The 14,899-nt window shown below is 35.8% G+C and overlaps 1 protein-coding gene across 1 annotated transcript; it reads right to left on the bottom strand.

The window, feature by feature from the left end:
• Positions 1-12,051: 12,051 nt before the first annotated feature.
• On the bottom strand, positions 12,052-12,561 carry LOC147291679 (uncharacterized). Its single transcript, XM_086236004.1, has one exon. The coding sequence runs from the start codon at positions 12,559-12,561 to the stop codon at positions 12,052-12,054; it is 510 nt and encodes a 169-aa protein (XP_086092130.1).
• Between the last annotated feature and the right edge of the window lie 2,338 nt (positions 12,562-14,899).

The following is a 14,899-nucleotide window of genomic DNA, read 5'->3' as shown; positions in this document are numbered from 1 at the left end:
CAGACTTATTTAGCAGCATGCCACCGAAATATACTAAGAAGTTTGGCAGCTTACGGCCGAATATAATGACAATATTTGGCAAAATACTACTGAATGCACTAGAACACAAAAGGGCTATTATAGCACTCAAAAAACGCTATAAAAGCCATTTTATAGCGTTATTGAAAACGCTATGACAGCCGACGTTATAATAGACCTAAGGTTTATTATAGCGTTTTTGGAACACTATAAAAAAAATTCTTTCTATAGCGTTTTTAAAACGCGATAAAAGATCTATATAATAGCGTTTTGAAATGCTATAGAAATATATACAATAGCTTTTTTAAAATGCTATTGAAGACTAAACGCTATTATAAGTATTTTCTATAGCATTTGTGTAGTGACAACAGCATGTCTCAACTGAGAGTGATTTTGGTAGCATTTTCAAAGTAAATTATAAATTGGATATTGGATATTGATTACAAGTATATATATATATATATATAACACTAAGCAAATGAACATGCAATTAGAACTCACATCTTATTAGATTAATCGAAATTACAAACTCACATATTCATTAGTAATACTGCACTAATGTCACAACTACATAAATGTAAAATACTTAGGTTCTAATAATAAGGTTGCATGACTAATCCATATGTTGGTTCTCCTCATCCCATCCTCGCATCTTCCATGAACTGCAAAAAAAGAAAATATGCCAAGAATTTTAAAGTTTATCAAAAAGATTTCATAGAATAAGTAGTATTAAATTTCATGAGAGGCAGCTCCCAAACCCAAAAAACAAAAGAAAAACACTCGAGCATAAATGGTTTGTTAGTAAAATCCATAATTGGAATTCTTGCCAAGCCCTGCAAATAGATCAAACAGAACAAAGTCAATTACAACTCTAGAACCTTCATAAAACATTTTTCTAGTTTGATTGCACATGAAACCATGCAGGACTATAAGTTTGGAGAGACTTAAATTGCTGTAATGGCAGAGTGGAATGACAAAATTAGCAAAGAAAAAAAAATCTTAAATTTACATAACATAGATTGCAGTTACCTTGATTGGGTTGGCATTAGTAGTCTCAGCATCCTCAAAAGACTTCACTGGAATTTCTGAACTGACTTGAGTTTCTTCTTCCACTATAGCAAAGGCTCACCTACTTCACTTGTTTCTCTGTGATTAACAACAAGAAGTTCTTCAGCTACTTGGTTACTTATGTTTGTTTCATTGTAAATCAAATTTGAGGAAATGCCCTGAGTTATTTGTACATGTAAAAATGCAATAACATACAACCTATGGCAATTTTCAGCAACCATTACAGAAGGAATTAAGTCAAAGAAATAATTGAATGCAACCATGCATGTTGAGACCAAGACTAGCTACTTTCAAAGACATAATTATAATCGACACCTATAAGAAACATGGTCAAACTTCACAAATATACCAGCTAAACAAAAAGACCAACTAAAAAATTTTATTTGGAATAAAATAGTCTCCCCCATATAGAATTTGACAAATGATATCAAGATATCATGATTTCCACAAACCTCTGGAAAGGTGTTAAATCCTTTACAGCTTTATCTCTGGCAAGCACAGTCCATAAACTAAAACATTTAATTTAGTTTAAGAAAGGGGAATGTTCCCTATAAATTAAGGAAATAATTGATCACACGAATGCAAAGATTGAATAATTCAAGCTTCTACCAAGCACCAAAATACTAGTACCATGTTTGAGTTACTTAAATCAAGCAACTTGGTACATGATTCAAAAAGAGTCCGAATAATTCAATCCTGCTTGTCATCCCAAAGTTCAAACAATAAGTTGCTAGCTAGTGAGTTCAAGCATTCTTCATGTGGTTGATAATTTTAGGAAATAATTAAACAGAAACAAATTCAAGAATTCAACTTTCCCAACTGACATTATAGTACCCATATACCAAAGCCGCATGGGTCTGTTTGTGTCCAGAATAACACTAAGAAACCAGCAACCAAGCCTGCAAAATGTCATTCCCACTAGTAATACAAAACAAAACCCATCTCTACAAAGAAAAAACAATTAAAAGAAGTAAAGTAACAAACCCAAGATGCACTAGAATCGAATAAAACTTAGAACATTCATGGTATTTGATACCCAACAAAATGTAGTCCAGTAATCAAGAATGCATAGTATAAAGAAGAAATACCTGATGGGTACAAAATGGGAACTACAACATTTGCAGATTTGCTTGAAGATGAAACCGAGTATTTGATTATATAGGAACTGGGTCTGGGAGTGGGAAAGGTAGTTCCTTTTTGAACAGTTACTCAGCAAACTTATATTATTTTTTATAAAAACAGTCCAATATTAAAACCAAGGAAACAACAATAGAAAAAACCCAAAAATAATATTTGAGCATGATTCAGATTTAGATAAGAATGCTCGAGGTTCACAATTCTACCTTCAAGAGCATCAAACTTTTGCTTCACCCACAAAAAAAAATTGAAAAGGGAAAGAAACAAAGAAAACAGAGAGAATGAGTTGTTGGGTTTGTGTGGTTACCTCAGAGGAAAGAACGTAACAGTCAACAATAAGATCTTTTCAAACTAGCTGAGAAATTGCAGCTGCTGTCGACGAAAACCCAATACCGAACCAAACCATATCATATCATATATGGGGATTAGCCGATTAGGGAGAGATTCTAATGTTAGAAAAATCGATAGATGGACCAAATAAAGGGAACTAACAGTCTAACTCCCATCTTTTTTACAATGATTTTCAAAGGATCCATGAACATTATAACCGAGAAATTTTCAAATATTTACCAAGAAAACTAATTAGGATCTGATCGACAACTTAACACTCATTAACCCTAAAATCAATTAACCCAATTAAATTGAAGGCAAAGAAATTGATTGATCAAAAGCACTTTATTTAACCCTAAATTCAAATACCCAAACACTAAAACCAAATCAGTTTACCCATAAGTCATACAAAGTATAGGAAGAGGAAGAAGATGATAGAGTGGCGAAACTTACTGAGGCAAGGAGGATGAGAAGTGCTCCGTGTCCTCTGTTCGCAACGCAAGGAAGAGGAAGAGGAAGAGGAAGAGGAAGAGAGGTCCAGCCTCTTCCTAGGTATTGTGTGTGAGAGAGAGAGAGAGGAGAAAATGAGATCGAGAGAGGCACCTGGTTCTTTTTGCTCGTGAGGTTGTGAGAGGTTGTATTCAGTGCATCTCATAATTTTAATTTTTAATGCTCGCGTCATTTCATAGCATTTCTAGGAGAGAGGACTATTAAAATGTTACATTCTATAGCAAAAGAAAAAAAACGCTATCATCAAATGCTATTAATAACTCTTTTTGTTCTAGTGATGCCTTTTTCTTTTCCATTCAGTGGTTACTTATTGAAAACTCCGCCAATATTCGGCAGTTAGGTGCCGAATAATCACAAACATTTCAACAGACAAGTGTTGAATGACCCGACGAATAAAAATAAGGTGGTCAACTCAGCAATTTAGGGTTGTCGGAATAGCCTGGGCCAATATATATATATATATCTATATTTTATTTTTATCCTTTATCTCTTTTTATCTTTTATTATTATCCTTATCTTATTCTTTTTTTATATTAATCTAATCAAACTCAAAACATCTTTGATCTCTCTGTCATATCCCTCCTCTTATTATCAGTTGTTTTGTCGATCTCATCTATCAGATCTCTCATCTCTCTCACTCTATCTCTTATCTCTCTCACGATTTCCCTTTGATATGAGATCTCATATCATATTTCTCTCACACATCTGACATCACTCATTATCGGAATTTCTCCAAACTCGTTGGACAACGTCGTTCGCGTCACTGCTTATGCTTCTTTAACTCATCAGATGTCGCGATCTGTTACTGTCGGAAAAACCTGAAACCAACCATTGCTACCCGCAACCCGACTGTATTTCAAACCGAGTCGATCGAAAGGATTATGGGCGGTTACAGGCTGGCGACACCTCAAATCGAGCCCCTAGGTGAGACCGGCGGTTTGGGTCCCAGCCGACCGATGCCCACTGGATAAAGACAAATTGCCCATGTAAGTAAGAGTCGTCCAATGTTGAAAAAAAAAAACAAAGCAAAATAAAAACTTGTATGTAGAATCATTGAATAATGAAAGGGAAAATACACTTACATACAGTTCACCGTCATTTCAAATTTCCAAACAAAAAAAGTAAAACTTAAAAGAAATATAAAAAAATATCTACTTAATTTGTCATTGCCCATATATGCATGGTCTATTCATATAACATAATACAAATATTCTAGGGCTAATTACAAAGTATCCCTCCCAAGTTTGCCTCTATTTCAATTCCTCACCATAAGATTTCAATTTTTTTAATGTACTACATGTAGTTTTCAATTTAAGTCAATGTAGCCCTTTGTTGGACTTTGGTGCGGCAGTTGTGGCGGTGTCATTGGAGGTGGAGGTTTCGGAGTGGGTGGTGGTGGGTTGAGTTCAAGAGCCCTGGTGGAGCCGTTCTCGGTGGGTTGGACGATTCCATTCATATAAGGTGGGTGGATGAGAAGTGAAGAGGCTCTTGAGGGGGTGTGGGTGGGTGGAGAAGAATAAGGAGCAAGGGGGAGGAGGGGAATGGGCACAGGGGTGGTGTGGGTGTCTGGAGTGGGAAACTTTTGGGTATTTTAGTTTCCTTAGTTTTTTTTAGGGCTAATTACAAAGTATCACTCCCAAGTTTGTTTTCACTTTCAATTCCCCTATAAGGTTTCAATTTTTTTCAATGTACTACATGTAGTTTTCAATTTAAGTCAATGTGACCAATGCAACCCTTCCGTTAAGTTTGACTAGTTAGTCAACCGTTAATATGTGTGGCTTTTTTTTTGGCTCGCCTCTATGCTGATATGGACTCAACACAGAGAATTGAATTTCTCTCCCCCCTCTACTTCTGCAAATCCACTCCCCATTAAACTCCGTGCCTTTTTACTCTCTCTCTCTCCCAATTCTCCCATTCTTCTTCTCCTGATCCTGATCCACCCCACCAAACCCTTCTTCTTTCTCTCTCTCTCTCTAGTTCTCTCATTCTTCTGCAAATCCACCCGCCCAAACCCTCCTTTTGATTCTATTTATATGTTGTTATTGTTCACATAGTGTCAACTGGGTTTTCCCATAAGAAAAAAAGACATCATGCATGTCATGTCACTACTTAAAAGTTGACCAAACGATCAACCTATATGAAGTTTGGCAATGGGTGCATGACATTGACTTAAATTGATAACTATATGTATTACATTAAAAAAAATTGAAACCATATGGGGGGATTGAAAATGGAAGCAAACTTGGGAGTACTTTGTAATTAGCCATTTTTTATTTTATTTCCTTTTTACATTTTTAAAAGATAACATTTCTCAAAAAATGGTTATTATATATTGGTTACATAGTGCCAACTGGGTTTCCACATAAAAAAAATAAAAAAAAGGCCTCATGCATGCCATGTCACTGCTTAATGGTTAACAAAACAGATTTTCTGACGGAAGTTTGACAATGGGTGACATTGACTTAAATTGAAAACTATATGTATTACATTGAAAAAATTAAAACCTTATGGGGGGATTGAAAATTGCAGCAAACCTAGGAGGGGCACTTTGTAATTAGCTCAATATTCTACTTAGAATTTCATTTTTAAAATACCGTCAACAATTGAAATGAATCAATGATTACTTCTTCAATTATTTGCCTGTTTCTTTTAAATGCTATTAGGTAGTGACAAAAATTAGTTTTAAATATATTAAAGAAAGGAAATAAATAATAAAAAAAAGTAGAGCTCAGGCCCAAACCACAATGAATTAATTCAGCTTAAAAGTCTCTGCGTTTATTACCTAAAATGAAATAGCAATAAAGGATTGATTTAAGAGGGCAGCTATGCCGACCACCCTTACTTAGTTCACCATCTACAAATTTAAATTTTTTAAATTCAGCTGAGTTAACCACCCTAATATGACATAAATACTTCTAATTTCACAAAAAACATCATTTTTACTATCTAAACCCACCTACCCCACCCAAACAAACAAACACACTCACACACATACCCCACGGCCTACCCGCAGACCCCATCTGAAACACTACAATGCCACCTCTTCCTCCACTCTCCTCCGCCACTTCCTCCGACATCGCCGGTCCTCCTCTCCACCGCCGATTCCTTCTTTGCTCTTTCTCTCTGCAATTTCAGGTTGTTGCTTTCTCCCTCTCACTCTCCCTTACTCACTCTCGGTGTCAGCCATGTTTAGGCTTTTATGGATCTCAAATTTTCGGTGTCATAATTGTGTAATGCATTAATATATATATATATATATTTGGTCTACCAATTACACATATATTTGATATTTTAGAGAAATATAATGAGATTTTGAAAGTGGGTGTCTGCAAATTAGAATGAGATTTCGAATTTCATTCGGTACTGGTATGTCGAAATTTCTTAATTTGTTCGACATCTACCTGCCGAATTATTTCCAAATATTCGACAATATACTTCCGAATAAAATTTGGTGGAAATGTGTTTACAAATTCATTCGACAGTTCAGTTCCGAATTATTTACATTCCTTCGGTAGTTATCCTCTGAAATATCAAATGTTATTCGGTGGGTCTCTGTCGAATGAAGATATTGATTTAACTGTTGTTGGTTTCATTCGACGTGCATCTATCGAAAATTTGATATATGTTCGGTGGGTGTCTGTCGAATGAATCTTAATATTTCGGTGGACATCTGTCGAAACTTTGATATATGTTCGGTGGGTGTCTGTCGAATGAATCTTAATATTTCGGTGGACATCTGTCGAAATTTTGATATTGATTTAACTGTTGTTGGTTCCATTCGACGGACATCTGTCGAAACTTTGATATATGTTCGGTGGGTGTCTGTCGAATGAATCTGCATATTTCGGTGGACATCTACTGAATGTATCTGAAATTTTCGGTAGACATCTGCCGAATGACATGAATATAAGATATTTTTACATGCACTTTTCTCTTATTCTATATTTGATGATAACTTATATGTTCTGTATTCTAAACATGATTTCAATTTTTGAATGTAGGTATGGATAAAAAAGGGGCATCTAGAGGTAAATCTTCTCGAGGTGAAACTTCTTGAGGTAGATCTTTTAGAGGTGGTGCTGCAAATGAAGATCGAACACGTCCTACAGCTTCAGAGAGGCGTAGGAAAGCAGCCAAAACTATTTACCCAGAGATGGGGGATGATGTCCAGTCGGAAGAAAATGTAATAGAAGATAACAACAATGATTCAGATAGGCCTTTCCCTGAAGGTCCTACTGATATGTCATTACTTAGGAGCTTCAAAAGTCACATTACTACTTCCATTTGGAAAAATGAGGTATTAGAGATTATACATAATCACTTATATAATTTAAAATTTTTAAACTATATAGTTTGGAATATTGTAATTGACTTGTGACTTATTTTTGCAAATAGGAACGTGAGCCCCTAAGATGCATGTCCAAAACAACAAAGCTGCGTACATGAGACTTGTGGAGTAGAAATGATAATAACAATGTGAAGGGGTATGTGAGAGGATCTGGGCTCAAACCCCTGGTGTCATGCTCTTACCGTACTGTTGATAAGGTAGTGGTCTCAGCCTTTGTTGAGAGGTGGTAGCCTGAGACTAATACTTTGCATATGTCATTCGGTGAGATGACCATCACACTAGATGATGTGTCAAACATTTTGGGAATTTCAATTGTGGGTTTATCACTTTCTACACCCCCTCATGATCATATTGCATCAAAGTTGTTATTGAGAACATACTTAGGGGTGAGTGAGGCAGATGCCACATTGGAGTTGGATGACTATTCTGGTGAGTATGTGCGTCTCGAGTGGTTACGGTCAAGGTTTAGCCATGTGTGTGATACAGATGATGATGAGCTAGTGAGGTGTGCTGCTAGAGCCTATTTATTGTTCTTATTGGGATGTACTCTTTTTGCCGATAAGACTGGCATAAGGGTACAAGTCCAGTATCTAAGATTACTTACTAATCTTGACACCGCTAGCCATTATGCATGGGGTGTAGAGGCCTTATCTTTTCTGTATCGGTAGTTAGGTGTTGCTTCTAGGTCTAAGGTTAAGCAAATGTGTGGATATATGACCTTGTTGTAGGCATGAGTGTACGAGCATATGCACCATATTGTTAGTCTGGGTTATGACATAAATTACTTAGAGAGTAACCCTCGTGCGCTCCGATGGACTCCGAGGAGGGATAGTAGGACAACTTGTGAAGATGTGCAAAAACTGAGACAACGACTTGACGATTTGAAGGCGGATGAGGTATATATTATAGTCATAATGAAAAATTAAACTTAATTTAGCATTTGTTGCTCTTGGATGAATTATTTGATACTAACTCCCCTATTTTTTTCTTTAGATTATATGGGAACCCTACAAATCCAGTAGACGACAACATCCATTACTAGATGTGACATTCTACACATGATTGATCAAGTGTTTCGATATTGTGGAGCTGTATTATCCCGAAAAGTCTTGAGGCAATTTGGACAAGTACAAACGACCCCCTGCACCACGTGCTCCTCAACGTGGTGGACGAGCTGCTTATGCGCAATAGTACAATCCCTTTTATGAGTACTTTGATAGTACGTGGGAGAGGTGGTCGGACCACTTATTGTCTCAAGATAGTCGCAGTGTAACAGTGAAAGCTTCATCCGACACCATTGACGACTACCTCCAGTGGTACGGTTCCATTATATATCTCATCCGTACATCCAAAATCTGGCACTTAGGACTGCATTTGACCCCTATAGAACCGTGGCACCAGGATTTGGCAAGGTATAGATATATTGGCTTAAATTTTGAAATTGCTATCAAAATTGGTTTATTTAGGCTCAAATTGGCTTATATTTTGGCATAGTATATAACTTGTTGCTTATATATGATTTTTTGACTTATAGGATTGTGTTGATTGTATGTTGCATATCACTTGCCCTATTGTGGCATTGGGCGAGGATGAGGCCACAAGGCGTCCCTCTCACCTTTACAAAGCGATTGACAGTCTACAACATATCTTGGAGGGCACACACTTGAGCAACACTTTGGCATACCAGCGCCGCTCTCGGCAGTGATCACTGGCTTCCATGTTAATTTATTTTGATATGGCTGCCATTTTATGGATATGAATTATAACTGGTTGACAGACATAGATTATGGACAAAGTATAATATTATGAAATGGACATTTTGGTTAACTGTAGAGACAAATATCTCTTCTTCCATGTTTTGTTATGAGAGTTTAGTTTTTTGTGTATATTGGTAACACTCAAAAAGTCTAGACCAGATTGGATCTTTGATGCAAGTTGATTTTGCTTAAATGTAAGAAAATGGCAGGTGTTGATTCAAATTTTAATGGATTTGTCCATATTGTTCATTAGACTAGGTTCTTTTGTTAGTTTCTGTTCGTGCAGTTATTTAATGAATGCAGCAGTAATTTTTAGGTAGCATGCATCAAGCACAAGGGCCAAAGGCTAATGACTAATTATGAGGGTTATTTGTATTAAGTTCAAATTTAGGACCTTATGTTTTTTATTTTGGCTAAGATTGGAGCACCTTAATTTAGTGACTTTCAAATTACATAAAAACAATCACAACAAAAATTGGAGCACTTTAATTTATGTTTTTTTTTTTTTCCTAAGATTGAAAGGGACAAAAACTTCATAAACACATGCATGGTACGTACGCCATAAAGGTTAAAAACAAATCATTTGGTTTAATTAAGTTGAAATTCAATCATTATCAAGAGACACAATTTTCTGCGTAAGCACGTCACCCTTAATTCGCTTAAACTCCTCAATGCAATTTTGATATCCAATGTACCAACCACGTGCGGCATACGCGTTGGCATTTTTATGTCAATCATCTGCAATAGGTGGCATAGGATGACCCATGAACAAGTGTACCTACACATATTAATTAAGTGAACATCTTAGTAATGAAAGTTTTTCAACTATAAATTTACAATTACACAATCTATAGCCGTACCTGTACAAAATGATTACGGTTGACAAAATCAATGCAAATCTCACGGAACTCAACATCTTGATGTGCTTTTGAGTGTGCATATAGTGGGAGACACGTAAGGCATAACGATCTACATAAATGGATCACGGTTACACCATAACATGTGGCGATAATATATCTCATCTCGGACATGGTCATCCAATGATCTTTGGGTGCAGGGGTGTCATCAAAATAATCAAGTGCTCTCTGAAACTCAATAACTCGCTCGCGCACATAGAAAACTGACTCAAACAAAGTTGGTGTATGTAGTAGTGTCTTAGATAAGTCTGTGCGTACCTTTCGCCAAGCATCCGCCCCAAAGCCCATAGCTACAGCTACAGCTACAACTTTATATCCATAATTACCATTTGGTAAGACATCAGTTACATCAGAAATATACGGTCTCATGATGGGTTGAAATTGGTCTATATACTAATGTGGCTGAGCAAATGGAATGGGCGAACTCTTCTTCACTTTGTTGGCCTGTTTTGTTAGTTTCTTTTTTGGCGAGCTAGAGCCAATGTTTCCAATGGACTGTAAGGGTGAATGACTGTCACAACTAGAAAGTACGTACTCAAATGCGGATGACAAACGTCGGGTAGAGGTTTCAGCTTTACTTGGGCGGCCCCTAGTCTTGGTCTTCACTTGTGGTTCTCTTAAGAGTAGTGGAATCTGGATTCATGAGCTCTTCAAACTTCAAACTTATGTTCTTTTGGGTGTCTGCATCTTGATCTTCCATCCATTTTATTAGTCTATCTACTGTGGCATTAACTGGAGGATCCGAGAGTTTTGTGACCTCCGGTTCCCATTGTAATCCAACTTTCTCCAATAGGGATGAAGGGAGTCAAGTGGAATAGGCCGATTACGTTGTCTATACGACAAAATCTCATGTGCACACGGCAACTCGTATGTCCGACGAATGGTGCAATCACATGGTAAGACACCTCCAATCCATTTAGCCCTGTAGAATATAAAAAAAATGAATAAATTATTGGTACGAACTAAATAAGTGTTTAATGCGTAGAATTAAGGTTAGTTAGTGAGGTACCTCTTTATCTCACAACCAATTATATTCAATACTGTATTTGATACATAGCCTAACAATTCCTTCATCTCCTCATGTTTCCTGACACTATGTTAGATAAAACAACGGCTTTTCTCAAATAATGCCTTAATGTGTGTATGCTGCAACTCTATGAATGTATGAATATGCTGCCATGATAACTCAAAACTAAGCTGACTAGTGCCAAATTCCTTCTTTAGCCTTGAATGTGCACTTTCAGCCCTATTCGTAACAAGAAGTTTGTATATGCGTCTAAGCATATAACAAGTTAATGATAACAAAATAGACTACCTGTTCGAAGTGGTGTTACCAAGGTGCATACAAGTATCTGTCCATGCAGTCACAAACTTCTCCTTATAAGGTATCAACCAACTATCCTTAATGTACTTAATTGCTCCCACGTATGAACAAAAGTTGGTTTATATGTCACGCAAACGACTCACATACTCATCATTGCTCTTCGATCCAACCAAGCACCATTAAACTACTTCTCCCAATGATCAACCGTACCAAACAACTTTCTGCAATTTTTCAACACATTATTGATAATGTACCATCTACACAATAAATGTCTGGCACTAGGAAACACTTTAGGGATTGCAGATATGACTCCCGATCCGTGACAATCACGCTAGGAAGACAGTCATCATTCAATAAAGACCGTACTCTACCCAAAGCCCATGTATAATTATCCTCCTTCTCAGAACATATATAAGCGAATGCAACAGAGAATGTCATGCTAGTGGAAGTCACACCCACAATCTCAAAAAGTGGCCAACGGTACCTATTAGTCTTATAAGTGCAATCTATTATCAATACATGCGGAAATACACGTAATATATCAACACTCTCAGGATGAGTCCAAAACAGGTTAGTCACAACATCACGGGAACTTCTATGTCACTCAACATAATTATGTTCTCTCAGCTTAGTTAGCAATACTTACATCTTTGATCTATCGGCACTCTCGATGACCCTATGTCTTTGCCTGACATTGTATACTGTTTTGATTATTGATGTATTCTGTGGATTCTTGCTTTTGTTGGTTTTCAATATATCTTTCGGTTTCACCAAAGTCTTAGACAAAGTCACTAACAACGAATTCTCTTCTTCAGTTAATCTGCTTGCAAATGAATGCCCTTCAATATACTCTGAAAGTACATGGTTATGCACTTCACATGCAACCTCCAACTCCCATTGATCACCACATCCAGTGTTCACCGCCTTCAATGAGAATGAACATCCACATTTCTTCGAACGGTTGTCCTTAGAGTCATCAGAAACTGGTTGCTTATGGTTAGCAGTATCGGATGTTTGGTCGCCTGAATTTGACTTTGTTGACTTTCTTGACCTATTTGGCTCATATTGACCATTTCTCTCACAAGCAAATTTGATCCAAGCTCTCTTACCACGAACCCCGCCTGCATCAAACCTTCTAATGACAATTACCATATTGTTCATTTTTCCTTGTGAACGAATCCAATTAACCATTGAATCCTTACTTTGAAACACCTACACATGACAATTATATTATTTACAATTCAAATTTAGGTATGCATAACTCATAATTCCCGACCATATAAAAAATGTTTACCTACACTATTGTGAATTCATTGGTATAGTCAAAATTACATTTTCCTTCAACTATATTGAGTTCAGTGGAAGCACCCACTTGCTGCTCCTATTCGGCAAAAAAAATAAAAATAAAAAAAATTATTTGGGTCCCAGTATCTGACGAGAAACCACCAAATATATCATATATATTCGGTGGATAAGTACCGAATATACTAACATAATTCGACAATTAACTACTTAATGAAACAATTAAAAAAACCTAGACGTTGGCCATTTAGGAAATTAAAAAAATTATTTGTGTCCCAGTATTCGACGGGAAACCACCGAATATATCATATATATATTCGGTGGATAAGTACCGAATATAGTAACATAGTTCTACAATTACCTACCGAATGAACAATAAAAAAAGCTATACGTTGGCCATTCGGTGGCTATCTACCGAACGGTTGTATAAACTTCAATGACAAACCACCGACTAGGTTGCCATTTTTCGACGGGCATCAACCGAACAACTAGTTAGAAAATTATAATTACATATAAATGGTGGATATCCACCGAAATATATACATTTATTCGGTGACCATCTACCGAAATATGTAATATATTTTGGTACTGGTTTACCGAATAAAAACGTGAACTGATTGTTCTTCAGCCGCGAAAAAACTCATGAAAACTAAAAAACAAACTCAAACTTACTTCATTTGATGACTTCAAATTGTCGTTATGAGTGTCCATTTGTCAAAAGTAGGTGATTTGCATACAATGAGATTGTTTACGGAAACAATCTATGTCTAGGGTTTGGTTGAAGATGTTGGTGGTGGTGGTAGAAGAAAGTGGAGTGTTGTTTGATGATGGTGGTATACGTGGGTGGAGCCAGCTGGTGGGGTTGTTTAAAGCAACAATCTATATCTAGGGTGGAAGGTGGAAGATGGTAGTGGTGGAAGGTTGAAGATGGTGGAGTCAGCTGGTGGTTGAAGATGGTAGGGGGTGTAGGGAGAAAATATGTTCTAAAAATATAAGATGTCCTTTACGGTCAATTTGCTATAGGGTATATATGTTTTTTACTAAATTAAAATTAGGGTGGTCGAAATAGCCGCTGTCTTGCTTTAAATTGCTTCTCAAGGTTTGAGGCTTCTGTGTAAATTTTGATTAATGTTAGATTTTATTGAGAATATCAAAGACACACAAGGGAAAATGCACGTAATACAAACCAAGAAATTATTCTACATACAAAGAAGAATAAGAAATGTAAAAAAAAAGGGTCCATTGGTTTTAACTACTAAATTTTAATAACTTTTTAGTTTAGGTACCAAGATTAAATAGTATTTTATATTAGGTACTAGTTGAAAAGTCAAACAAAATAATAAAGTAAAAGGTATTAGAATTTACAAATATTACATCATATGGCACTACAATAAAAAAATAAAAATAATATTACATCACAAATATTACATTAATTTATACTATATTGTATTAAAAAAAAAAATCAATTCAGTCACAATTTAACTGTGATTGTCTTGGTAAATTGAAAAAAAGAACTCACACCACTATACTATGTATTATTTTGAGTAAAAATATTGTTTTGACCTCTATTTATACTATATTGTAGTATAATTTCTCTAAAAAAAATCAATTAAGTCTCAACTTAACTGCGACTGTCTCACAACTTAAATGTGACTGTCGTTCAGTCACAACTAAATTTAAAGTTGTGAGTGTTGTACAGTCACAACTAAATGTGAAGTTGAGACTACATTAGCAAATTTTCAAGATAACATAAAAGTCTCAAGGGCAATTTTGTCAAAACCTTATAAATTTTAACTAACACCCATCATATGTGGACCAAATGACAAAAATGTTAAATGAAAAAAGGCTCAAATCAAAATGGCTAACATATTTGTAACTTTATCTAAAAAACAATATTTAAATTTAGTAATTCAATTGAAATATTATATGGTTTTCATGATATAACAAAAAATTATTGGAATTTGATATTTAATCCTAATTTTCTAAAAAAAAAATCATCATTATCTCATTTACAAATTCAAGCACTAATCTTTGGGTTGAATAATTTTAGACAATCTAACACAATTTGATTCATATATAGGCTAGGGATTAGCCCAAGTGATGAGGGTGGGTAGAATAAGGGTTAGAATTAGGGTAGGTCTAGAGTTCGATTTCCTTCTATATATAAATTTGAAATTTTGTTGTTTGG

This window comes from Dryas octopetala, chromosome 3, assembly GCF_963921425.1.
Source record: "Dryas octopetala chromosome 3, drDryOcto1.1, whole genome shotgun sequence".
Taxonomy (NCBI): Eukaryota; Viridiplantae; Streptophyta; class Magnoliopsida; order Rosales; family Rosaceae; genus Dryas; species Dryas octopetala.
This window is presented reverse-complemented; position numbering and strand designations above follow the sequence as displayed.

Coding starts and splice junctions, on each gene's coding strand:
- LOC147291679 (XM_086236004.1), bottom strand. CDS start 12,561: ATGGTAATTGTCATTAGAAGGTTTGATGCAGGCGGGGTTCGTGGTAAG.